The sequence below is a fragment of the Vulpes vulpes genome, chromosome 12, assembly GCF_048418805.1.
Source record: "Vulpes vulpes isolate BD-2025 chromosome 12, VulVul3, whole genome shotgun sequence".
Taxonomy (NCBI): domain Eukaryota; kingdom Metazoa; phylum Chordata; class Mammalia; order Carnivora; family Canidae; genus Vulpes; species Vulpes vulpes.
In genome coordinates, this window is record NC_132791.1 from 161,433,049 (window position 1) to 161,459,086 (window position 26,038).

Consider the following 26,038-nt stretch of genomic DNA (forward strand, 5'->3'; position numbering starts at 1 on the left):
CTTTGGGGGACACTCCATCCCCACACCCCAACCCCACCCCCCCATCCTAGATGAGTGAGAATCAAGGAAAACACTTTGATTGAATCCTTTCCCAAAGGATTTATTAAAACACAGAAAACCAAGACACACACACAGAGTACAAAGTTAAGGGGATTGTGTCGGCTGCAGTCCCTGTCCAGCCTCCCATGTGTCCTGCCAGGGACCGGACAGGTCGCCACTCACAGAGGCTCAGCTTCCAGCTCCAGCCCCCTGGCCGGGACCCTCCCAACTCATCCCAAAGACCCTGGCCCCTTTGTTGGCCTGGAGCTGTACCCAGGGCCAGGGGCCCGGCCCCCTTGGCTGGGCCAGATGCCAACCTGGGTGGGGGTCTGCTCCCCCACACCCCCATGCTCTAACACACAGAGGGCAGGACCCTTGCCTCATCTCCGGCACACAGGAGCTCCCATCTCCACGTCAGGGGTTCAGGACATACACACATACCTAACGGGCCCTTTCTGGGTTATCGCACCTAAAAAAATACTTTGTTTAAAAAAAATCTGAAAACTAAGAAAAAAACCCAAAACACAAAGCCAATGACTTTGGGCTGATGCACCACAACCTGTAAACTTCCAGAAATAGAAAATGGGGCAGGAGCTGGCTTCCTCAACAGAGACAGGGGTGGGCACAGGACAAGCCGCAGGCTCAGGGCAGGGTGGGGAGGGACCTGAGGCCACGGCCAGGCCAAGACCTCATCCCCGCCTCGCAACCAAGCCCTGGAGGCACTCCTGCCCTCAAGCCCACCCTCTACATGACCCTCGCAGGCCCTCAAGAGCTCTGGGACCCGACATTTGGGAGCAAGAGCTACAGTGTCACTGCGGCAAGACTCGACCAGCCACAGTCTGGGCCGGGGAGGCCCCAGAGGACCCTGGAAAGGGACCCCCGAAGAGCCGGAGGGCAGGCACCTGGACCAGTCATGGGGACCAGCAGGACCATGGTCATAACTTCCAGAAAGCAAAGGAGCTCCTGAAGCTGGCTTGCAGGGAGGGTCTCCTCACATGGAATGCACTTTCGGGGGCAGGTGTGTGCAAGGGTGGGGGTGCCCTCCAGACCCGGTCAGGCAGCCCAAGCTCCCCCTGTCACCTGGGAGCCTGGAGGGAAATGCTTTCCAAAACTGTGGCCCAAAGATGGTTGGATAGAAAGCCTACTCAGTACTGGTATAAATAATAGGGTGGCTGGAAACAAAAACGCGGGCGGGTGCTCTAGGATTCTGCTTGTACGCAAAGCCCCTCCTTCTGCCAGCAGCAAAAACCAAACCCAGCCGGGAGATGCCAAAGACAGAGGACGCCCTGCTCCCCGCCACCACTTGTGGCAGGAGATAAGTGATAAACTAAGAAAACAGTCCGAGATCCATTTCCTCTCCCAAACCAGCCAGTCGGAAACCCACTCTCCAACTTCCTGAAGTACCCCCCTCCCGGGCTTCCAGGTGCAGATCGTGGAGAGCTGAGCTTTTCTTAGACCTGGCCATTGTGGGTACCCAGCTCTGGCCCAGTAGAGGAGGGCGAGGGGAGGCCTGGCATGGAAGCAAGGATCGGGGGACAGAGGGAGGCTTCCTGGGAGGAAGGGCTGACAACAGGGGGACTGTTGGCCCTCGGGGCAAGAGTGGAGATGTAGACCCCTGCCCTACGATGTGCCTCCTGGCTGGACACTTAAGACCCATCCTCTGTGGCCAGGAGAGGCAAGATTGCCCAGTGAGGTCTGGGAGAGAGTGTCACAGGGCTCTGGGTTAGGGCAGGTGGAGGGGGGGGTGCTCATGTGGTCACCTCGCCTGTCGCCTGAGCCAGGAGCCTTTGCAGGGAGGCACTGACCAGAGGACACAGGCACGTGCAGGAACTGCAGGAACCGAGTGGATTGGAGGTGACCCTGCCCTTCCCAGGGGGCAATGTCCCAGAAACCAGCATGCCACCTTCAGGATACTCGCCCCTGTGCCCACCACGGTGCCAGAGCAGAGTCAGCCTTGGAGGTGCTGATTGAGACCAAAGCGAGGGGACACCAAGATGGAGCAGCTTTGGGATCTAGCCCTCAAGGGGTTCACAGAGAGCCATTTACAGAGGACACCTGGGACCCCATGAGGGCTGGCTGGTTGCCCAAGAGCTCCCAAGACAGGCCCCCACACCTTGGCCCGTCCTGGATTCTACTTCCCCAGGAAGCCCCATGCCCAAAGCTGGGAAAACCCTTCCAGGCTGAGCCAAAGCCGAGGAGGCATCAAACACAGCCCCTGGGCCTGGCCCACTCCTCCCCACCAGCTAGGGCCACACAGGAGCCCACTGGCTGAGTGCAGGAGGGATGCCAGTGGCTGTTCCCCACAGGAGACAAGGCAGGAAGCCCGGGATGCTCCAGCTAGGAGGGCTGGGGAGTCATCAGGTCCAGGCCCCTGTCTCTACGCCATCCGACAACACAGCAAGGCAGCCGTGGCCCCAACCTGGGTGGCAAGTGACCAGGTCAGGACCCCACCAGGGGCAGGAAGACAGGGATAAGTCCAGGCTCCAAGGTGTGGCCAGGAGACTGAACAGGGAGTGTGGATCTAGAGGTGGGTGTGACAGGCCTCCTAGGGCACGGGGCAGGGCCAGGGTCTCCAGGGCCATCCCCAGAGCCAATGTGGCCTTCTCTGCTAGGATGCTAACCACACCCCAACAGAGGGCAAGCCCCTGCCCTCAGAGGCCGAGACTAAGGCTCTAGCAGCCTCTATGCCCCTCGCACAGGTTCTTCCCCTCCCTCCCAGGAGCACATGCCGTGGCCTGCCATGCAGCAGGGCAGGGACCACAGGCCCTCCGCTGGTGATAAGAGTCCAGGTCCTGCAAGACCTGCTGGGCCAGGGCCACGTACCTGCTGACAGCTCCCCTCCCCCACAGAGATAGCACATACCTGGTGGTCTCCAGCCCTGGCAGGAAGGGGGTAGAATAAACTCCCTGCCCTGGGCATCAGCCAAGGTCTCTACCCTTGGGCTGGACAGCCATCCCCAGTCCTGACCCATTCAGCACTGGGGCGCCCCAAGGGGCAGGGGGCCAGAACACGGGCAGTCAGGCAGCACAGACGGGGTGGGGGGTGGGGTTGGGGGGCACGCTGAGGGCTCCCCAGGCGGGCTGAGTCCACGGGGCAGCAGCAGGGCTTCTAGGATCTTCCCGTACAGTCTGGAGCCCGTTGACAGAGAGAGACGTGAATGCTGCAGGTTACATCCCTCCATACGTCACTCAACTTTTATCAAGACAGACTCGTTCAAGTCTTCAATAAGAAAGTGCAAAAGATGTACAAATAAATGAAATCTCCTCTAAGAAGTTGTCTGGCAAAGGTGGCCAAGGGGCACGTCCCAGTGTGGTGTGGGTGTGACGCCGGGTGGAACAATTGCGATATGATGAGGTGGCACTTCCGGGCTCCAGCCCAGCCAGGCTGGGCCTCGTCCCCCATGTGATGGCATGACTCAGTTTCCCTTTGTGTCCCAAGGTGGCATGGCTCCTAAAAAGGTGGGAGCTTTTCTCTCCTGTGGGGGTCGGGCAGGTGGCCCGGAAGGCGTGGCTGCAAGAGGCAGATTACAGGTCATCCCATTGAGGCGCCAGGTCTTCATCAGAGGGGAGCACCCAACACCATGCAGCCACCCACTCTCCACCTGCCCCAGCCAACTCCCATTGGAAGGAGCTCCAGGATCTCCCCGTCACACTGAGGGTGCCAGAGAGGCCCTAGGAAGAGTGTGCTGAGGGGGCAGTCAGCCTGGAAACCCCCAAGCCTCCACCCGAAGCCACAGTTCTTATAAGGACAGACAGGACTCAGGGGCGGGGAGGGGGGCGCCGGTCCAGGTGGAGGAGGCCTGAGCAAACTGGCAGTTTTTGAGGAATGAGCTCCCTACTCCCAGTCATCAGCCCTTACCCCCTCAGAACCTGAGTTACCCCTTGCCCCTCGGAACCTGAGCTACCCCCTTTGCCCCCCAGACAGGAGTAGATGTCCTGGGGTGCCTGCCACCCAGCTGGGCAGTGGAGGCAGAACCGTGAGGCCTGGGTTTGGGGCTCACTTCCATGAACACACGCATGCCCAGACATGCAGGATCCCACCCAGGGGCGAATCCAAGCTGATCCTGGCAGGGCCAGACTTGCCACCCTGAGGAGGGGACCAGGGCCCGGGAACATGCCCATGCCGGCTTACCTCAGCTGGAAATGAGCACTGCAACAGAGGGAAATCACGCGGACAGCTAGATATCTGCGGGAGAGACAGAAGCTGGGCTGCTGGGGTGCTGCGGGCAGGCCAGGCCCCAGGGGCGCCCCTGCACATGCTGCCCAGAAGTGACGGGCACCTACCGGTCACATAGGGCCCCAGGGGCATCTGGTTGTAGTTGACAATCCCTCCCGGTCCAGGGCCCCGGAAGTTGGGCCCAAAGTTGTTGTTGTACATCTGGGAGTTGCCGAAAGCGCCCTGGAGGCAAGGACCCAGGTTGAGAGGTCACGCTCCTGCGACCCCGCCCAAGCCCCAGCACAGGGCACCCTGGACTGACAGTGCGTGGTGGGGACTGGGCCCAGGGCGCATGGGCCAAACCTGACCTGCTGGATGGTGGGGTCGCCAGCTCGGTTGGTCAGGCGGCTCAGGATGCTGCGCTCCGACATCTGGAGGCGGGCGGCCACGGGGGGGATTCGGGACAGCATGGACGGGAGGCGTGTCACGTCCGCCTTCATGTCGCTTAGCAGCTCCTCCAGCTGGTTCAGGACTTCAGGAGGGAAGGGGGGAGAGAGGAGTTGCTGCTCATCTACACTCCCCACCCTGCAAGCAGCCTTTCCCCAGGGGCCGGAAGGCTGCCGGGAGAGAGCCAGCCACTCTGCCCCAACACCAGGCTTCCACCAGGCCCTCCACCAGCCCCCAGCTCCCAGGGAGGCGTCACCCAGACACAGCAGTGCTCAGAAGGTCCAGAGGCTCTCGTGTGAGCCTGACCTTGCTCCCCCGTCCCTCTGACCAGCCTGGGAGCTTCCAGAAGTTCTGGAGCATAGGAGTCAAAGTCTGAATCCTGGGAGATCTTGGGCAATTAATTTCACCACCCTGAGCCTGAACGTCCCTGTCTTTAAATTTTTTTTTAATTTTATTTATTTATGATAGGCACACAGTGAGAGAGAGAGAAGCAGAGACATAGGCAGAGGGAGAAGCAGGCTCCATGCACCGGGAGCCCGATGTGGGATTCGATCCCGGGTCTCCAGGATCGCGCCCCGGGCCAAAGGCAGGCGCCAAACCGCTGCGCCACCCAGGGATCCCCGTCCCTGTCTTTAAAATGTGGCAGTAAGAGGCACCTGCGTGGCTCAGTGGTTAAGTGTCTGCCTTTGGCTCAGGTCATGATCCCAGGGTCCTGGGATTGAGCCCCACATGGGGCTTCCAGCTCAGCAGGGAGTCTGCTTCTCCCTCTGCCTCTGCCCCCCACTCGTGCTTGCTGTCTCTAGTGCTCTAATAAATAAAATCTTTAAAAATAAAATAAAATGGGGCAATAAACCTTACCACTTTAGGATATCACAAGCATTAAAGAGATAACGTGTTTAAAGCATATTGTCAGGGCCTCATAAGCAAGAGTGTAAGTCAAATAGACTTCTGTGTTACCTACCCCCAGCCCAGGGCCTTGAGACAGAGTCCAGAGACTGGAGGGGCTGAACTCTCCCTGACTGGCTCATGGGGCTGGCCCCTGCCCCATAGTGCCCTCATCAAGGCCAAGGATCCACATGGCAGGAGGAAGGCAGGTAGGCCCACCGTCGGGAAGTAGGCTCGCTCACCCTTGTGCAGGACGGCGTTAGCTGGCTTGTTCCCAGCAAGGGACTCCTTGGACAGATGCTGGTGGCTCTCGGCAAGGCACTCCACCTCGGCCAGGCGGGCGTTGAGGGCCATGGCTGGGTGGTTGGGGTCCTGGGTCATATTAAGGTAGGCAGCCCTCCGGAGCTGCTCCTCGATGACCAGCGCCTGCTCCAGTAGCTGGGGATGTGGCAGGAGGGACTGAGTGCCAGCCCGACCCCCCGTCCACCAGCACCCACCCCTTTGGGCCTGGGAATGGGTGAAAGGGAAGGAGGGAAGCTGTGCTTCTGCTCATCAGTCCACCCTTGCTGTTCTTAGAGCTCCCAGCCCCGGAACTCTCCGCAATCTGGGTTCTCTGCACCATCCTCCCCGGGGCAGGGACACGCACTCAGCGGGGCCTGGCCCAGATCAAGGACCCAGCACAATGTTGGTGGACTACAGGACAACCCTGGTGGACAGCCTGGCCCAGGACCACGGAAATGAGGAGGGGGCTGCCGGGCTGCTGCTCAGTCAGTCCTGCCTTGCCCCAGGCCCCCCTCATGCAGCCCCCCACCCCTGCCCCGCAGGCTCTGGCCCTGCTGGGACTGACCTTGAACCTACGGGCCAGAAACTTGTTCTTCATCTCCAAGTAATTGCCCTTGTGGATCTCGGACTTGAAGGGCTCGTTGAGGATCATGTATCTTGGGTCATTCTGGATGTCCTGCCAGCGGGCATAGCCATGCCTGGGTGTGGCTCCGTTAAGGGCAAACCCGACCATGGATGGCAGGGAATGGGGAAGGGAAGAGCGAGTGGGGACCAGCCCAGTGCCAGCCGGTGCCAGCATCCCAGCTGCAGCAGCCCAGGCTGTGTGCTTTTGGACAGTCGGTCATCAACCTTGGCCAAGAGGTGAGCAGGTTGACAGTGACAACCTGACAATCAACAAACACCAGCAGGGGCCCTCAGGAGCCTCAAGAGCAACAGAGCTTTGGGGACTGAACCCTTTCATCCTAACAAGTCCCAACACCCACACCTGGGGCTGGGACTTTGTTCAGAAACAGTCTTGGTAGCTACAATCCAGTTAAGAAGGGGTCACGCTGGATGAGGATGGGCACAAATCCAGTGACTGGTCTCCTTATAAGAGGAAATCTAGGGCACCTGGCTGGCTCCGTCAGTGAAGCATCTGCCTTCCACTCAGGTCATGATCTCAGGGTCCTGGGACGGAGCCCCACGTCAGGCTCCCTGCTCAGCGGGGAGTCTGCTTCTCCCTCTTCCTCTGCCCCTACCCCCCACTCATGCTAATTCAAATAAATAAAATCTTTAAAAAAAAAAACAAAAACAGAAATCTGGACCCAGACACACAGACACCCAGGGAAGATGGCCACGTGACCTCGCGGCCAAGAGACCCGAGGATTGACAGCTGTCCCAGAAGCTGGCGAGGAACAAGGAACAATCCTCCCCTGGAGCCGTCAACTGAACAAGGAAACTCAATAAAATGATCTCGCCCAAGGTCTCACGGTGAGCAAGGGGCAGAGTCAGGATTGGAACCCAGGCAGACTGGCTCCAAACACCTTCACCTCCACAACAGGAATCATAACTACGATCCATAGGCCAAACCGGCCCCCGGCCAATTTTTTTTTAAATAAACCTTTATTGGAACGTGGTCACACTCACTGGATCACTATCGTCCATCACTGCCTTTGCTACAATGACAGAGCAATCACGCTGCAAAGCCTGAAATATTTGTGCTCTGGACCCTTACAGGAAAGGTTGCTGACCACTGTTCTAGAACACTCCCAGCCAGTTCCAAGGCTGTCATGAAGGTCACCTTTGCTGAGGGGCTTTCTGCAGGCAGTTGTGTGGCTCTCCCCTTGTCTCTGGGAGGTCTCTGCTCAAATGTGACCCCTGACCACTTATGAGAAAAGGCAACGGTCACCCCCAGCACTCCCCCTGCTCCTTGCCTGCCCTATCATGTTCTGTTGAACGCCACACTTGGCTAACTTACAGCGTTCGCCAACTGTCCCCAGCAGGATGTGAGCCCCAGGGAGACAGAGACTGGGTAATGCTGTTCACGGTTGCATCCTCCATGCCTGGCACATAGGACACGAGCAATCAAGACTGAATGAATGAATGCTAGCCAAACACAAATGGTGATGCACCCTCCAGGCGTCATCACAGGAAGGAGGTGAAGTATGTCCCAGGTGGGAGTTAGGGGTATTTGTTGTGGTCAGACAGGTAGGCTGTGGCTTATTAGCTGTGTGTCCCTGGGTAAGTCCCGTGGCCTCTCTGAGCATGGTTTCCTCCCCTGTATTATGGGCAACAATGATGCCCCCTGGAAGGCTGCTGTGCAGATGGAGTGAGCACTGAGCATAAAGGGATGAGCCGCAGCTATGGTTGTCACCATCATCACCATCACCAGCGGGAAAGGGTCCTCGGCACCTGATCAGAAGCGCTGGCTACTGATTCCTTATCCCACACACCCCATGTCCCTCCCTGAGGTCCACAGAGGAACAGGTCGGAGTCCTGCCCAGCCTGGCTTGGCCAAGGATACGTCACGATGCCCGCCAGCAGCCAGTAGTCATGACGTCGGTGCCAGATGTCGTAGATTTTCCCCGAGGACACAGCAGCACGTTCCTCATTCTGCCACAGTGTGTGTAGCTCTGGGAAGCCAGCCAAGGGGAGCAGAATGAGGTGCCCCCCAGTCCCTCACAGAAGCAGGCATAGGAAGGTCTCTTTCTCACCACCCACCGTCTCCCCACCCCTGGAAGCTCAGTGTTCCAGTTACCAGGAAAGGTTATATAATGCACTTTTATCAAGCATTCACACTTTAGTATAAAATAACCATATGCCCAGACTCCTGGGACTCCCATAGTTAAGAAGACTGTGACAACACCCACACTAGGTCTCTGCCCACCGCCTCACCGCAATACCTGTGAAGCCCCCATCTGCAATGTTGAACATGAATTTGAACTTCCCATTCTTGTCCTCCTTCTTCCCCTCCTCATCATCCTCTTTGTCACCATTTTGCTGTGTTTCAATGGGCTCCTTCTCCTCCACTCTGGTGTCATCTACGGGAGAACACACCCATATTCATTTACCCATCTGAAAGGTGCTACCCAGGGACCTCTCTGTGCCAAGCATTGGGGCCTGGGGACCCAAAGGCAAGTGGGACCCTATCTCCTCATCCTCCATGGGCTCACTGTCCAGAGGGATTTTAAACAGACAAACAAGCAGCCCCTCCTTCTGTCCCAAGCAGAGATGGGGTTTCCAGGCCCAGGTGCCACTCCCTCACTCAAGACCACCTGGGAACACGGGACACAGCACTGTGAAAGTGTATATTAAATTAAAGGACAGCAGTTCTGTCCTGGGGGGGGTCTAATGTGACAAGTGTTCCAGAACATTCTAGCACCTACAGGTACACAAAGTCTCTGATGGGAGTCCCAAATGCTCCAGGCCAAACTGTGACAAGTTCTCCTTTCTGGTGATAGCTGGGGCCATGGGAGGGATTAGGAAAGGGGAAGGCATCTCCTCCCACCCCGACTCCCACTCCCGGTGCTGGTGGGCTCAGGCTCCCATCCACCAGCTTCAGTTGGGCCAGGTGAGTAACGGGTAGATGGTGGTACCCATGGAAGCTGCAGGAGGCCCAGCAAGGTCCAGAGAGGGTGCCTTCAAGAGACCAAGGGACATAGGACAGAGTACACACAAGAGCCCCAAACCTGGCCTGAAATCATTGCCATCCCCTCTGCTGTGAATCAAGCTTAGCTCCAGCTTGTCCAGAATTTTCTCCTTCTCAGGAAGCATTTCTTCTGCAAGACAAAGGGTGTTTGTAGAGTAGGGAAAGGTCTGAGACAGACAAAACGGACTCTGGGCTGCTGACTTTCCAACTCCATTTCAGCCACACACAGAATCCCACCTGTCACTTCACTGAGGAGTCCAACCAGTGCCATCAGGGAGGGATCCTCCAGGAAGGCAGGGATACAGGGCATGGACCCCCTAGACACCTGTCGGCTTGCCCCTTCCCCTCACTCCTACCCTAGCAGTACCCCACCCCCAAACTCCTCAAGGCACAGTCTCAATATCCTCCCTACCACAATGATAACTACTAGAGGTCTCAAAGTTCTGGTAACACAGCAGGACTTCATTAAATCAAAACCCTCTTACAAACACCCAGAAATGTCAGGCAAAACCTATCACCTTGGAAAAATACACAGTGAGCTCACAAGGAGAAAAGGAAATTGTCGATGCCATAAAGAGAAGGTGGGGAGCAGATGCCAGGAAGAAGCCTGGGCGGGGGGGGGGGGGGGGGGCTGTGTCTTGACACCCAGACAGGGAGGATGAGACTGCAAGCCCCGAAGACCAGAGAACCAGAATCCAACACCCTCCAACAACACCCTCCAGATGCCAGGTGCTCAGTGAAAGAGAGAAACTTCCATCCAATGCCTCATGGCTGAGCTGAGGAAGCCTGGCTCCTGCACAGAATCCAGGGGCAGAAAGTCTCCAATAAGGAGCCCAAACCCCATGCAGAGTCCATGCGGACCATGGAATCTGAATTGTGCTGCCCCAACAGAGAGAGTCCCATAAAGACTGGTCCCAGACCAGCCAGACCACTAGCGAGACCACAGGGGCCGGGGCTTCTGGAAACGGAGCAGGACATTCCTGCTACTCAGGTGACATGGGTTCCCGTGTATAAAACAATCCCATGAAGATGTACCCAACCAAACTTCAGAAACCATTTATCCATCCACCAGAGAGAGAGAGAGAGAGAGAAGAAAGATGAGAGAATCCATAAGTTCACGAAAAAAGAAAAATTAGAAAAAGCCACCTAAAACTTCTAGAAATAAAATACACAATCATTAACATTTTAAACATTTTCACTGCAGAAATCTGAGATGTCCTCCAAGACTTCCGGGCCCTGGAGTGGGGTGTGGGATAGGACACAGGGGACTTCAAAGAGGGAGATCATGTGAGTGGGCCTGACCTCATCACACCAGCCCTTGAAAAACAGACTTTTTCCAACCAGTCACAGAAAAGGACATCAGAGTTTCGAAACATCAAGGGTATTTGGCACACAACTGCTGGCTTGAAGCCTGAAGACCAAGTGGGCAAGGAATGTGGGCAGCTTCTAGGTGCTAAGAACAAGCCCCATCCGACAGCAGCAAGGAAATGGGCCCTCGGTTACCCCACCCCAAGGAGTGGAAGTCAGCCAGCAAGAACTGGCTGGGAAACAGATTTTTCCCTGAGCTGCCAGGGGAGAACTCCGCCACCGGAGCCAATGCCTTAACATTAGTCTTTTGAGACCCTCAGCAGAGAACCCACCCAAGCCGAGCCAGACTTCTGACCCACCAAACCGTGAGCTCGTAAATGGGTGTTGTTTTAAGAGCTGAGGTTACAGGGCAGCCCCGGCGGCGCAGCGGTTTAGCGCCGCCTGCAGCTTGGGGTGTGATCCTGGAGCCCTGGGATCGAGTCCCATGTTGGGCTTCCTGCGTGGAGCCTGCTTCTCCCTCTGCCTATGTCTCTGCCTCTCTTTCTCTCTCTGAATAAATAAATCTTTAAAAAAAACAAAAGACTGAGGTTACAGGGACACCTGAGTGGCTCAGTGGTTGAGCTTCTGCCAGTGGCTCAGGGCATCATCCTGGGGTCCTGGGATCGAGTCCCACATTGGGCTCCTTGTGAGGAGCCTGCTTATGTCTCTCATGAATAAATAAATAAAAATTTTTTTAAAAAAAGAACAGATTATAATGATTTGTTTTGCTGCCATAGAATATATATAACACAAATGGGTAGTAGGAAAAAACAAAACAGTATAAAGAAAGAAGCAGAAGCTAGATCTAAAGATGACTCAAAAAGCCTTGCAGAGGGGTCCCTGGGTGGCTCAGTCAGTGAAGCGTCTGACTTTGGCTCAGGTCATGATCTCAGGGTCCTGGGATTGAGCCCCATGTCAGGCTCTGTGCTCAGCGGAGAGTCTGCTTCTCCTTCTCCCTCTGCCCCTCCCCACCTTACTCATGCTTGTGCTTGCTCACTCTCTCCCTCTCTCTCGAATAAATAAATAAAATCTTAAAAAAAAAAGAAAGAAAGAAAGAAAGAAAGAAAGCCTTGCAGGGAGATAGGCTAAAAAGAAAGAAAAGATGTGAAAGAGGGTAGCCCAGGTGGCTCAGCGGTTTAGCACTGCCTTCAGCTCAGGGTGTGATCCTGGAGACCTGGGATCAAGTCCCACGTCCCCACATCGCGCTCCATGCATGGTTCTCCCTCTGCCTGTGTCTCTGCCTCTCTCTCTGTGTCTCTCATGAGCAAATAAATAAAATCTTAAAAAAAAAAAAAAAAAAAAGATGTGAAAGATACACCAGTCCCCTCTTTGGTTAACCTGGTACTTGCTTTTTTTTTTTTTTTTTTAATTGCATTTGGAGTTTGTTGAACAAAGACATGTTTCTGTTTATCACTGATCGCCTGCTTCCCCCACTGGAATACAAATTCCATGCAAAGGCTGTGGCTATTTTGGTCTATTGCTTATGGCCCCAGTACTCGGGGTCGTACCCCACACACAGCAGGTCTTCAATACATATGTGCCGGATGAATGAAGGAATCGGTGAATGATTGGAAGGCCGGGAGAAAATAAACAGGATGGGGACGAAGAGGGAATGACTGAGAATTTTCTCACAATCAGTGAAAGACATCACACTTAGCTTTAAGAATTACAGTTAGTCACAGCAAGAGAAATAAAAATTCCATTGTAGTGATACCGTGCTTGACCAGACATAAACAGAATATCTTTAAAACAGTCTTTTCATTTCAGGGAAGATAGAAAAGGCAGGTTTCCCACAAAGGAACAAAACAACTACCCTGAGAGCAGCCTTCTCAGCACAACAGAAACCATAATACATGGGAAATAAACATCTTCAAAGAGCTGAGAGAAGGGGTGCCTGGGGGGGCTCAGTCAGTTAAGCGTCAGACTCCTGATCTAGGCCTAGGTCTTGATCTCAGCATCATGAGTTCAAGCCTCATGTTGGGTCCCATGCTGGGCCTGGAGCCTACTTTAAAAAAAAAATGCTGAGGGAAACCCCTCTATCCTATCTTGTGCTTTGATAATTATTCTTCAAGAGTAAAGGGAAAAATAATGCACAATGAATTTTCCACACACAAAATTTGTTGAAAGCACCATTAAAAGGGTATACTTTAAGAAGAAAGCATTGAACGAAGCAATGAAGAGCAAGGACGCAAACATAAAAGTGCTAAGAATGGTAAGAATGGTAAGATCTAAATAAGGATTAAAAATTTAAAAATAAGTGCCACAACAAATCTGGAAAATGAAAACAAGTTGAAGCTAAAACACTGAGCAGCAGCACATGGAAAATGAGAAGTGAGTAGAGCCACCCACAGTCTTTCTCTTATCCAAGAGGGTTACATGTTAAAAACTTAAGAGTAGGAGCGCCTGGGGGCTCAGTCTGCCTTCAGCTCAGGTCATGATCTCAGGGTCCTGGGATCAAACCCCACATTGGGCTCCCTTCTCAGTGGGAAGCCTGCTTCTCTCTCTCCCCCTACCCCTGCTCAGTCTCTCTCTCTCTCTCTCTCTCTCTCTCTGTCTCTCTCTCGTGCATGCTCTCACATGCATGCACACATACACTCTCTAATAAATAAATAAATAAAATCTTTTTTAAAAAAAATCTTAAGAGTATAAAATAGGATTGACTATAAACTTCAAATTGAGAGAAAGGGAAATATAAACAAAGTCTGATCAATCCAAGAGACAGCAGGAAAGATTTAAAAAAAGGCAAGTGTACTATAAAGCACAAAATAAGACAGTAAAAATTAATCCAAATACCTAGCTATTACAATAAATATAAAGAAATCAAACTTGCCAGCTAAAAGACAAAAATTCTACATTGAGACTCAAAATAACAAATCCTAGGATGCCTGGGTGGCTCAGTGGTTGAACGTCTGCCTTTGGTTCAGGGCATGATCCCAAGGTCTCAGGATCAAGTTCCACATCAGACTTCCTGCAGGGAGCCTGCTTCTCCCTCTGCCTATGTCTCTGCCTCTCTGTGTGTCTCTCATGAATAAATAAAATCTTTTAAGAGACACACAGAGAGAGAATAGGCATTCTTTACAACCACACATGACCATTTATAAAATCACCATATTATGCTGGGAAGCAGATTTCATCGATATCATGTAGGAACAGTATCATTAGACTCGTGTGCTCCAACCACAGTTTAACAGAAATCACTAATAAAAAGACAGCTCAGGGACGCCTGGGTAGCTCAGGGGTTGGGCATCTGCCTTTGGCTCAGGGCATGATCCTAGAGTTACAGGATCAAGTCCCACATCAGGCTCTCTGCGTGGAGCCTGCTTCTCCCTCTGTCTTTGTCTCTGAATCTCTTTCTATGTCTCTCATGAATAAATAAATAAAACCTATATATATAAAAAAAAAGCCCAATAACCCCCAAACTCTGCATGGTAGGAAATGCTAAAGTCCACTGTAGAGACCCACGCCCCAGGCTTTCTCCTCATCCTGGGGATCCTATCACACTAGGATGGAGCCCACCACCCGGTCAGGGAGAGGCAGAGTGGAGTGTAGTCTGGCAGCCCTCTTCTGAGCCCGGGCTGCTGAGGCCAGAGGCTACACTGGTTTGGGGGTAGGGGTGGCAGTGACTGTGGGGAGCCACACCTTTTGGCAGCTGCTCTGGGGATGGCGGGGCCTTCTCCGTCTCCTCCAGTCGCTCCTTGCCATCTGAGCTCTCATGCTTGTCCTCGCCCTCCACTCTGTCCAGGGCAGTTGGCAGGGCCTGGGGAGGACAGGCTAGGGATGCTGCAGGGCCTGGGGCCTCCGCAGTGTGCAGGGGCAGAGGACAGGCACTGGGTTGGGAACCCACTCTCCTGGTTCCCATCTGTGCTCCCAACCTGCTCCCCCAGACCTGGAGGCCCACACTTGGAGCCAGAAGGCCTGGTTCCAGCTGACCAAGCAAGGGCTGAGACAGTCCCCAGACCCAACCCCCAACCCACACCCACCAGGGGCCCAGACAACAGCATCTTTCATACCTGGATTTCTGGGGGCTTCTTTGGTTTCTGCACCCCCAGCTCCTTCTCATCCATGTAGCTTAGCTGGGCTTCCATTTTGTCTAAAAGATCAAAGGAAAGAAGTGAGACAGGTGGGCGAGAGCAGGCAGGGGGTAAAGGGCAGGAAATGGGGGTGCCAGAGAGGAGAGCTAGGGCCTGGCCTTCAGGAGGCTCCATTTGGGCCAGGTGCCTCCAGGAAAAGGACAGGCAAACCAAGTGAGCCAGAGATCCCAGTCTAAGCCTGCACACATGGGGATCTTTGCAGGACCTTGGGCCCAGTGGGGCCAAAGCCACAGGCTGATTGGACAGGGCTACCCTCAGCAGGGCCCCCATCTAAAAGCAGGGAGGAGAGGAGGGTGGAGGCTGGCCTTGGAGCCAGAACAGCTAGATGTGGTTCCCACTTTCAGGCTGGCTGACAAGCTATGTGACTTCTCTTACTGAGCTGATTCTCAACACACTGCCAAGTGCCGGTGATTCTCATACTCAGAGAAGCCTGGGAGGTGGGCGCTATCCTGTCCCACATCATAAATGAGCAAACGGGGCTCGCATAGGGCCTGTCCACTCCAAAGGTACTGTCCACTCCAAAGGGACACTTGTGCCCAGAAGCAGGATGCATGTCCTTGGAGGCAAAGTGTCTCAGACTTCATATGTCACCTGGGCATCGGTAGGGCAGTGCCAGGCCTCCAAGGTTCATCCAAGGGAAGAAGATGCTTTGCCCAAATAAATACATGCATCACCAAAAAGATGCTCAGATAAATAACCCATTAAAAAAAGGAAAGGATCTGAAAAGGCATTTCGCCAAAGAAGATATACAAATGCCCCAGACGCACATGAAAAAAGATTCTCAATGTCTCCAGCTGTCAGAGAGACACAAATCAAAACCACAGAGAGACACTTTGTACCTCCTAGGATGGCTAGAAGCAAAAGGTCAGAGAACAAATGTTTGGTGAGGATGTGGGGAAACCGGGATCACCCTACGTGGTGGGAGAGAATGTAAAATGATGTGGCCACTGAAAAAGTCTGGTAATTCCTCAACACGTTACGTCCTGTGATCCAGCAACGCCATTCCTAGCTACAGGCCCAAGAGAAATGCGACGAAGAGATGTGTCCTCACTTGAGCACAGATGTTCACAGCCACACAGCTCGCAGTGACACTCACATTATTGCCACTGGCCAAGAACTAGAAACAACCCCAAATCTGTCAGCTGACAAATGAATAAACAAAAATATGGTTCATGGGCAGCCTGGGTGGCTCAGCGGTTTAGCGCTGCGTTCAGCCCAGGGTGTGATCCTGAAGACCCGGGATAGAGTCCCACGTCGGGCTCCCTGCATGGAGCCTGCTTCTCCCTCTGCCTGTGTCTCTGCCTCTCTGTGTCTCTCATGAATAAATAAAATCTTAAAAATGTATATATATATGGTTCATCCACACAATGGAATATTATTCAGCCATTAAAAGGAAGGAAACTCTGACGTACCCTACAACATGGATAAACCTCTTAAACATGCTAGAGGATGAGGGCAGATGCAGTTGCATCTACGCAAAAGGTCCAGAACAAGCAAACCCACAGACACAAAGGTTTGCCTGTTGCCGGGGGCTAGGGTGGAAAGGAATGAGGAATGACTGCTAACAGGTATGGGTTTTTCTCTGGGGGACGAAAACGTTCTAGAATCAGATGCAATTCAATCCTGTGAATATACTAATAACTACTGAATAGTAAGATTTTTAAAGACTGAGTGTCATGGTATGTGATTAGCCATTAAAAAGAAAAACCGGGGAACCTGGGTGGCTCAGTGCTTAAGCGTCTGCCTTTGGCTCAGGGCGTGATCCTGGGGTCCCAGAATTAAGTCCTGCATTGGTCTCCCTGCAGGGAGCCTGCTTCTCCTTCTACTTCTCTCTGTGTCTCTCATGAATAAATAAATAAAATCTTAAAAAAAAAAAAAAAAAGAAAATGAAAAACTCTGAGAAGAGAGATGGATCTGCAGGCAGAAGCTGGTGGGGGGAAGGGAGGATCTCCCAGGGCCTTGCCACCTCCCGAGACCCAGGTGCTCTCCCCCCTGGTCATTGGAGCCCAGACCTGACAGGCCCAGTGGGGCCGGCAGGAGGTGGGCAGGGCTGGCAGGCACTGGCGTGTTGGGGTCCGAGGAGATGACCTCGCTTGGCTTCTTGCCCTCGGGCCCCTCGGGGATCAAGTCCGGGGTGCTGTACTTCCCGTTAACGTGCTCAAACTCCTGAACCTGGGGCAGGAGGCAGAGAAGGAGAGAGGGGGATGGTCTCAGCTCAGACCAAAGGGCCTCAGGGTGCTGCTGGAACAGGGGGTGTCCCAGGCTTGGGGTGAATGCCACCTCCCTCCAAGGCTGGTCAAGCCAGATGCACTTCTGACCGCAAACCTCTATGGCAGGCCCACCCCCAGCCCCGGCTCCCTGTGTGTCCTCTGCCCTGTGACCTGCCATCTCCACCAGCACCCCATCCCCACCCAGACAGGCGCTCAGAGTCGTCCCTCCAGCTTGACTCCGAGTCCTGAACTGGGCACTTGCCCTCTGCCCGCTGACCCCCAGGGGGCACACGAGGGTCAGGGGGGGCCACCAGGAAAGGCCTGGGCAAGACTTACTCACCCACCTTCTTCCTAACTAGTGACATGACCCCGATGCGGGTGAGCACATGCTGCCTCGAGAGGCCCTCCCGGGGCACACCGTCCGCGAAGGTCTCTGCACCATCAGCCCCCGGCTCACACAGGTGCCGCATGAAGAGGGACACATAGGCTCTGGGATGGGAAGCCAGCAAGGACCCTCTGAGAGGCTGGCAGGACCCCCAGCAAAGCCCCTGGCTGGAACCATCATCCATCACTGGCCTCCCAGCTAGGCCTACGGGACAGGCCTCCATAGAAGGTCAGAGGGCACCTCTCCTGGGAAGGGCACCTCCTAGGACAGCCCTTGCCCTGGATCTGGTCCAGCTCAGGGGGAGCTAGTCAGTGTTTTCTACAATGAGCCCTGCCAGGTCTGGAGCTCAGACAACAGTGGATTCTCCAGAAGGCCGGCCCGAGGTGGGAGCACAAATGCTGGTCATGCAGCATGACCCATGGATCCTGACCCGTGGCTTGCCCTGTGGCTCGCCCCGTGGATCCTGCCCACTCTAGGGCAGACAACCACACCCTGGGCCACCACCTTTACCTAAACTCCTTCTCGCTCTTCCCTCGGAGGTCCCGCACCAGCCAGTGGGAGTTGAAGGCGTCCTGGGGGGGCATGCCCCAGCGCATGATGGCGTTCAGAAAGGCCTTCCGCTGCCGGGCATTGAAGCCCAGCACCTGGGTGGGCAGGGAGCGGGGTGCAGGAGCAGACAATCCAGGGATAGAAAGAAAGACATCTGGAGGGGAGGAGGCAGGGAGGAGCCCAGAAGAGAGGCCCCTGGCTGGGGCAGGACCCAGAGGGCAGAGGTGTGTCCCAGCCCCACCTCTACACAGCTCCGACCTTGGGCAAGCCCCTCGCCCTCCTGCCTCCACCCCTACTCCATACCCCAGAGCTGTAGCAGGGATGAGCTCTCTGTTCTGAGGAGGGGGAAGGGGAGTGGGTAAGTGGTGTGCAGGCGGGCCCCACCTCGATGTTGCCACCCACACGGGCAAGAAGAGGTGGCAGGGGCTTGTCCCGGTCACTTTTCAGCTGCCTCCTGGACTGTCGCCGTCCACCTGGGAAGGAGCCCCATCACAACACCTCACTGGAGCCCGGGGTGTCCTGACCCCCTCATCCCAACCCACCCACCAACTCACCCCAAGACAGCAGGACCCCTCAGGACATCTTCCAAAGGATGGATGACCATCCTGACACTCCCAGGGGACCCCAAGGGACTCCAGACTGACCACCAGCTCCCGGACATAGGTCTGGGTCCCAGACTCACTCTGCCCTTCTGGCCTTTCCTCAAAGTCCTCGTCCTCATCCTCAGAGCCAATGGAATATTCAGACTGGTTATCTGAGAGCTCGTCCTGCCACTCTGTGAGGGACCATGAGGGAAAGTGCAGAGTGAGCCCCTCACACCCAGGGCTGTGCCAAGCCCCTAAACTCCAGCCCAGCAGGGAGTGACCATGAAAATAGCCCCCCGGGGACCTCCTGAGAGCTTACTGAATCCCACCGGCCCTGCACCAGATCCCAAGGCATCATCCCATGATCAACCCTCTCTTACAGATGGGGGAAACCAAGGCTTGCCCAAGGTCACACCGTGAGAGTGCTAAAGTCACTGGACCACTATCCATCTACTTCATCCGGACTACCAAAAGCCCACACCTGCTCCAAACTCCCTTTCTCAAGAAGCCCCACACACTGCACCCTGGCTGGCGTCCCCCAATGCAGCCCCTACTCTGAGCATCCACAGGCTTCCTGCCTGCAGGGGCCACGTACCCTGGTCCTCCTGGGAGGCATCGTTGTAGTTGACCTGCTTGCGAATGCGCTTGCCCTTGCCCAGATTGCGGGCCAGGTCTTCCTGCTGCTGCTCATAGTGGTGGCGCAGCAGCTTCTCCCAGTAATCAGGGTCCACGTTCTCTTCCTGCTTGATGATCTCCCGCTCCACCTCCTCCTAGACACACAGACACAGGGGCCCCGGTGAGGGCAGGACCTGCAGGCCCCATGGCTCAGGGGTGGGGCCAACAGTGGGCACCCCTGCCTCCTAAGAGCCTGGTCCTGCCTCCACTGCACCTCACCCTCTGGGAACTCGAGGACGACACTGTGATCACCCCAGACGCAAATGGCCTTCATCCTGCCCCTGTCACAGCTGTCTACTCACTCATTCATCCATTGGTTCATTCACTCATTCACCAATTAAGTATTTCCTAGCCTCACCAGGCACAGGGGTACAAAATTGAATAAGCCACACCCCTGCCCTCAGGAGGCTCCTTGTTTCCTAAATGATAATTAGTACCCAGAGTCCGCACCGAGGGCGGTGGGACTTGAGGAGGAAGTGGAGAGGCCACTCAGGAGAGACCCAGGGGCTGGCCCTCCATGGGGGATAAGCTTGCTGGGTGGAGATGGGCGGGGAGGCGTGGGCAAGGCGGGGCGGTGGGGGCGGGGTCAGAGGCAGGCGGGGGCGGGGCCGGAGGCGGGGGCGGGGCTGTGTTGGTGGGGGCAGGGCAGGGGGGCAGGGCAGGGGCAGGGCAGGGGCAGGGCGGGGATAAGGCCGCAGCCTCAGGCTTACCACGCCGTCCTCCTCGCGCACAACGTACTGGGCCACCTTGAAGGAGCTCAGGTACTCATTCATATTCTGCAGCTCCGTGTCGTCCGTGGCGTCCTGGTTTCGATCCAGCAGCTTGGAGATGGCCGCATCGTCATAGTGGATCACACTGCTGTCCTCCACGTCCTTGTTGTCACCTGGGGCAGATGGGGTGCATAGTGAAGGGACTCACGGGGGGGGGGCAGGGGGGGGGGCAGGGGGGGGGTTCCGGATCCCTCGCAAGGACCTCATAGGGATAGGCTCCGGACCATGGCCCTTCTCAGCCCCCAGCAGGGGCCGCAGGGGGAAGCCAGGGTGGAACCTGCCCCCTGACAGCCCCACTGCCTGCCCACGGACAGTCGGTGACTACACAAAGCAGGGGCCGGTGGGGACGGCCAGGGGAGTGTGACAAAACACAGAAAGAGAGCAGCAGGCTGGGGAGAAACCTTTTCTCTCCAGGACCAGACACACTGAGTGCAGGAGGAGCTGGGAGCTAGGCTGAGTTAGCCCCTACCTGGCGGGGTGCTGCCATGTTTCTTCTTGGCACTGGCAGCCAGGGCTCCCCCTTTGGAGGACTGGACATCAGGAATGGGCGTGACAGGCCTCTGGCCCTGAGACATCATGCCTGTAGGACAGTCAGAGGGGCTGCAGGGCCAGGCGGGGGCAGTGCCCAGAGATGCCACACTGGCCCTGCCCACCCTGGCCAGGAGACAGGGAGCAGAGGAGAGAGGCTGTGGGGTGGGGTGGGCCAGGCCACACCCCCAACCACCCTGGACACCCACCCTCCACATCGTCCTTGAAGAGCTCCTCTGTGCCGAACTTGAGGATGTCATCCAGCTCCTGCTTGGTCATGGAGCCAGACTTGGAGCCGAGGCCGGGCCGCACCACTAGGTGCGTGAGCATCATCTTGCGCTTGGCCACCTGCGTGATGCGCTCCTCCACTGAGGCCCGAGTCACAAAGCGGTAGATCATCACCTTCTTGTTCTGTCCGATGCGGTGGGCACGGCTGAAGGCCTGGGGGCAAGCAGCAGCTCAGGGCTTGGGGCTCAGCCAAAGGTTAGGCTAGGAGTGCAGGGCCGGGCATCTCATGGGGAGAGGGGGTATGGACATGTGCTCATGGGCATGTTCTGCATGGAACAGCTGTGTGACCACATGGAAATGTGCATGCATCAGGGTAGTCTCCTGGGGGCCTGCACAGGTAGAACCAGGCATGGCAGCAGGTGGGCAGGGCTGTACACCAGAGGCAGTAGAGCCCAGGTGCTGGATATATTGAAGCCATGTGGGGCTCTGATGGCCATCATAGGGAGATGGGGCTGCAACTCCCTTGGAGGGAGCCACTGATGGGACTGCAGAGCCGCCTTGGGAGGGCAGCAAGGCCGCAAAGCTGTCCCAGGTGCTATGAGGACTAGCTGAGGCTCCGTGCATTACATGTTGTAATGATGCGACCCTAGTGTACTTCCATCTGTGCAGGTGACTGTGAATAGGTACACATAGGTACTCATGCACATGAGACATGAGTGTGTGTGCATGTGTGTGCCCCATGTACTCAGCATGTGTGTGAATCCATCCCTGCCCCAGGTGGGGTAGCCAAGGGACAACAGCGTATGTCTCTACTCCCACAACTCCTACCTACCCCCAACCCTCCCAGCCTTCCTCAGCAGCCCCTTTTGCTCCCTCCTTCATCTTTTCTCCCACAGGCTGTCCTCCTAACTCTATTTCCCTTTCTTCCTCCTAAACTGGCTCTCCCTGGGCCCCAGGACTCCCTCCTATCTCCTTCCATGGCCTTGCTCCTAAGAGTGATGGGACGGACCAGGGGTTATCAGGCACACAAATTAAATTGTTGTGTCCTTGGACACGATGCCTGCCCTCTCTAGATGTTTCCTCTTTTGTACAGTGAGGGAGCCAGAACTGTGGGGGCAAGCCTCCACTCACCTCCTGGGGCCCCTGTTGGGGCTGGGACTCCATGAGGCTGACCCTGGGGGACATGAAACCCCAAAATAGTCTGAGGGTGAGGGATGGAAAGTTCACAGAACCAGGGGATAGTAAGGGGCTCTCGGAGAGGGTTCTGGTGTCAGGGCCACAGACCTGGATGTCATTGTGCGGATTCCAGTCCGAGTCGTAGATGATGACTGTGTCCGCTGTGGCCAGGTTGATGCCCAGGCCACCCGCCCGGGTGGAGAGGAGGAAGCAGAACTGCTGCGCCCCAGGGGCTGAAGAAAAGAGGCGGTGCTGGTGCCCATGGGGTCAGAGAGGGGAGGGAGGGACCAGGCTGCCCCAGAGAGCAGGGCAGGCGAGGATACGAGAGGGGAGGGGGATGCCAGGAACTGTGACCCCACCATGGACAACAACCACCACAGCTGCCAGGGACGCTGGAAGAGGCTGGGGGCCCAGGGTGGGCACAGAGCACCACTCGAGCCCCACTTAGCCCCCAGGTGTGCCAAGTCCTGACCCAACAGGAGGGAGCCAGAGTGAGAAGGAAGTTGATTCTCAAAGCCCAGATGGGCAAAGAACAAACTACAAACAGCCAGCAAACACGGGGAACATCTCTGGTGAAGGTCAGCCCTGCAGAGCTCAGTCCTTCATCCTTTGGGCATCCAGGCAGTGAGGCCCCAGCTCTGTTCTGACAGTGGAAAGCAGGGGACAGCCACAGGCCCCAGGGAAACAGCTCATTACTTGCTGCAAATCTTGCCCCTAAAGAGGCACTGGGTCACCTGACCACTCCCCCCTCCAATGTGTCCTTCACTGAAGAGCAAGCGAGGGTACCTCGCCTCTCCTTCCCAGGTAAGGAAGAGAGCAGATTGGGAGTATGTTGGTGTACTCTTCCTCCCTGACTCCAGGAAGCAGCCCGCAGGGAGCAGGTGCTCAGCATCATCCCTCCCGCTGTGTTTTACGATGGCAGCTTCTGCCCTGCTCTGCTCATGACTGGTGTTTATCTGGTGTCAGGACCAGAAGCCCACAGGTACCAGCCGGACCCTCAGTGGTCAGCTCCATCTAGTAACAGGTGGTACTTTCCTCCCTGTCTGGTTCTCAGTCCTGAACAGGTATTACCTCCTGGCCCCCTTAGCACCCCAGCTAGCCCCCAGAGGTTCCATGGAATTCCTTTCAGCATTGAAAAATAAGGGGCAGCTGTTAGGATCTAGGGATGGGTTTGCTTTCTTCAGCCACTAGAGGGGAAGCTAATCTGAACATCAGTTGGGTGGCCTGGCTAAGAGCCTAGCCTGGGAGAAAAGGCAGACATGGGATCCCAATCAAGAACCCCTGGGATGGGACACCTGGGTGGCTCAGTGGTTGAGCGTCTGCCTTTGGCTCAGGGCATGATCCTGGAGACCCAGGATCAAGTCTCACATCCAGCTCCCTGCATGGGGCCTGCTTCTCCCTCTGCCTCTCTCTCTCTCTCTCTGTCTCTCATGAATAAATAAAATCTTAAAAAAAAACAAAAACAAAAACCCTGGATGAGGCAGGACTACCGTTGAATCTGTCGATCGCCTCTTGCCGGAGGCCCCCCGTGATGCCACCATCAATCCGCTCATACTTGTAGCCCTCATACTCCAGGAAGTCCTCCAGAAGGTCCAGCATCTTGGTCATCTGCAGGGGACATGGTATGCCTGAGGGGCTGCCACAGAGCAGGGAACCCCATGGGGCCGTGGGCAAGGACCCCATGACAGTTGGGGGAAGATAGAACAGCGTGCTGAGTGAGGAGGCAGGCAGGACCCAGGCAGACCAGACATGGGGCTCTCTGAAGAACCACCTCGACCCCTGGAGCCACAGTCAACCCCATGCCAGCCCCACAGCCATCTGCCTGAAACACAGGTCTGAGCATGAGGCAGTCTCCCTGCCCTCAACTCATAGAAGAAAGTCCTAGTTCCTTGCTCTGGCATTCCAGGCTTACAGGATTTAGTGCCCAGTCCACCTGCGCTTCATTTCTCAATGCTTCCATCATACCCCCAGCCATCTCAAATTACATGGACTCTCCTCCTGGAATGCCCACTCCCTTACTGCCTAGGGAATTCAAACAGCACCTCTTCTGTGAAGTCTTCCCTGGTTTTGCTCCCCCTTATAAGAGGAAGGCAGTCCCTCTGGGCTCCCATACCCCTGTGTATCTCCCTTCATTCTTGAGAGATAGTTCAGCTGGATATAAAACAATCTACTCCCACAGGGTACTGCAAATTTGCACTTGTCTCCTGTCACCTATTGCTGCTGAGAAGTCTGAGGACAGTCTGATCATCATTCCTTTGTAGGTAGTAAGTCTGAAGTGATGTGATTTCCCCATGATGGGCCTGGGGCCTTATGCAAACTGAGTCCAGCTTAGTCATTGTTTTCTCTACTTCTTCTGCGGCTGTCAGAGGATTACAGAAGCCTCTCCAGGGATCCTCCATGCAACTTCTCATTCCTAAGCTCGCTCGCTCTCTCTCTCTCAGCTATATTCTGGGGAGATCCCACAGGGCTGGGTCCCATGCATCAGCATTGCCTTCACCAGGTTGAGAGCTTATCCAATCTGGAAGTGTTTTATTTCAGTTCCACGCAGATCCTTTTCCTGTGCAAGTTTTCTTGTTTCATTTTTTCCTGCTTGTGCTCAACTGATTTCTTTTGATTGATGGGAGGCTATTAACTCCATCAATTTTGAGGATCCTAAACATGTTTGTCTTAAGTCTTTTTCAGGCTATTCTAGGATTCCTTTCATTTGGATTCTACTTACTGTTCTGTGGGACATCTCAACGTCCAGTTTTGTCATGAGTTTCAGAGGTGAAGTTTGTAGGCTCATTTCAGATGGGAAGGCTCTGTCTCTGGTACTTTCCCTCTGCAGCTCCTTCTATCTTGGTCCCTTGAGGCCTCAGCCCAGAATCCTGTCTTATGTTGGCAGGGGGCTGGAGGAATTTGGATGGTCTCCAGCCCAGTGCACAGACCCAGGCTTAGTCAGCTTTCCCCAAATCCCTTGACCTCCTGTGGGCTCATGATGGGACTGGGGACTGCAGGCAGGAGCAGCTGTTATGAGTTGAATTTAATACACAGAGGAGACACATCCTACCCTGTGGCCATGAGCAAGGGGCCTGGCTCAGCCTCACCAGACAGGAGCATTTTCACCAGGACCCCACAGAAACATTCTTATGACTTCCACTACAGACCCCAGAACTAAGTAACTATCTCTTTACCTCCATCTCTCACACTGGACCGTGGGTATTTCAAGGACAGGGACAGGCCCCATGCTGAGCACAAAGTCTGATGGAGCACAAATGCAACCAGAGGAATGAAAGAACGGGGCCCACAAACCAGCAGAACCCCGAGGCTGCACAGTGTGCCTCTGACCACCCAAGAGGCAATGCTATAAGTGCTGGAGATGGCCTCCCAGAGCCGCCCCCATGCAGGCTCCTCCCAAACAAGTCCCAAGGCTGCCCCTCTGTGACAAGTCAGACTGCAGGGGTGAGGGGCTAGGGCTCGTCCCAGCCTGGACACCAAGGCGGGCTCACTGCCTGGAGAGGAACAGGCCAGAAGGGGTGGGTGGTGAGGACAACACTGGCCTTTGTAGCCAACATGCCCTGGGTGCCTAGAACTTGGCACCCAGCCCGTTTTCCTTGGCCACGTCAGGCCAGGACACAGCAGAATGGCTTTTGACATGCAATCCACATGGGAACAGCACCAGGCCTTGGGGGCTGCCAGAGGGTTGTGCTCTCAGCTAGCAGGGATGGCCTCTGCAGTGTGTGTGGTTGAGGCTGGGGGAGGCAGAGAGGTGAGCCAGCCACTCAGGGCCAGCTCACCTGGGAGAAGATGAGCACACGATGCCCTTCGTCCCGCAGCTTCTTGAGCATCTTCTGCAGCAGCATGAGCTTGCCTGAAGACTTGACCAGGGAGCTGCCATCGTAGGAGCCATTGGGCAGGACAGGGGCCTCCTGCAGACACAGCAGAAGGTGGGGCACTGGGGGAGGCATCCCCTCTCCTCTCTGGCTCTGCACTGAGGCCCGCAGGGATGGACAGAGGCCCAGTAATGGGCTGAGCACAAAGCCCGAGCCCAGGGTCAGGCCAGGCTCAGCAGAAGCAGCC

General features: G+C 55.4%; 1 protein-coding gene across 2 annotated transcripts in view; it reads right to left on the reverse strand.

Annotated features, from left to right (window-relative positions):
- Positions 1–79: 79 nt before the first annotated feature.
- The window catches only part of CHD5 (chromodomain helicase DNA binding protein 5), a 61,158-nt gene continuing 35,199 nt past the window's right edge, over positions 80–26,038 (reverse strand). The window contains exons 20-42 of one of the 2 annotated variants that reach the window (XM_072731105.1): positions 25,756–25,887; positions 23,470–23,587; positions 22,088–22,212; positions 20,785–21,016; positions 20,517–20,627; positions 19,988–20,160; positions 19,198–19,372; positions 18,701–18,793; positions 18,403–18,491; positions 17,980–18,113; positions 17,429–17,573; positions 16,887–17,046; positions 14,794–14,873; positions 14,423–14,540; positions 9,477–9,566; positions 8,691–8,828; positions 8,312–8,420; positions 6,374–6,506; positions 5,769–5,964; positions 4,563–4,726; positions 4,323–4,437; positions 4,171–4,224; positions 80–3,549 (exon numbers count right to left, since the gene is read on the reverse strand). In XM_072731105.1, the coding sequence (XP_072587206.1) occupies positions 4,217–4,224; positions 4,323–4,437; positions 4,563–4,726; positions 5,769–5,964; positions 6,374–6,506; positions 8,312–8,420; positions 8,691–8,828; positions 9,477–9,566; positions 14,423–14,540; positions 14,794–14,873; positions 16,887–17,046; positions 17,429–17,573; positions 17,980–18,113; positions 18,403–18,491; positions 18,701–18,793; positions 19,198–19,372; positions 19,988–20,160; positions 20,517–20,627; positions 20,785–21,016; positions 22,088–22,212; positions 23,470–23,587; positions 25,756–25,887 (2,838 nt within the window). In that variant the 3' untranslated portion in view covers positions 80–3,549; positions 4,171–4,216. The remainder of the gene's footprint in view (positions 3,550–4,170; positions 4,225–4,322; positions 4,438–4,562; positions 4,727–5,768; positions 5,965–6,373; positions 6,507–8,311; positions 8,421–8,690; positions 8,829–9,476; positions 9,567–14,422; positions 14,541–14,793; positions 14,874–16,886; positions 17,047–17,428; positions 17,574–17,979; positions 18,114–18,402; positions 18,492–18,700; positions 18,794–19,197; positions 19,373–19,987; positions 20,161–20,516; positions 20,628–20,784; positions 21,017–22,087; positions 22,213–23,469; positions 23,588–25,755; positions 25,888–26,038) is intronic. The other variant, XM_072731106.1, reaches the window with a different exon arrangement.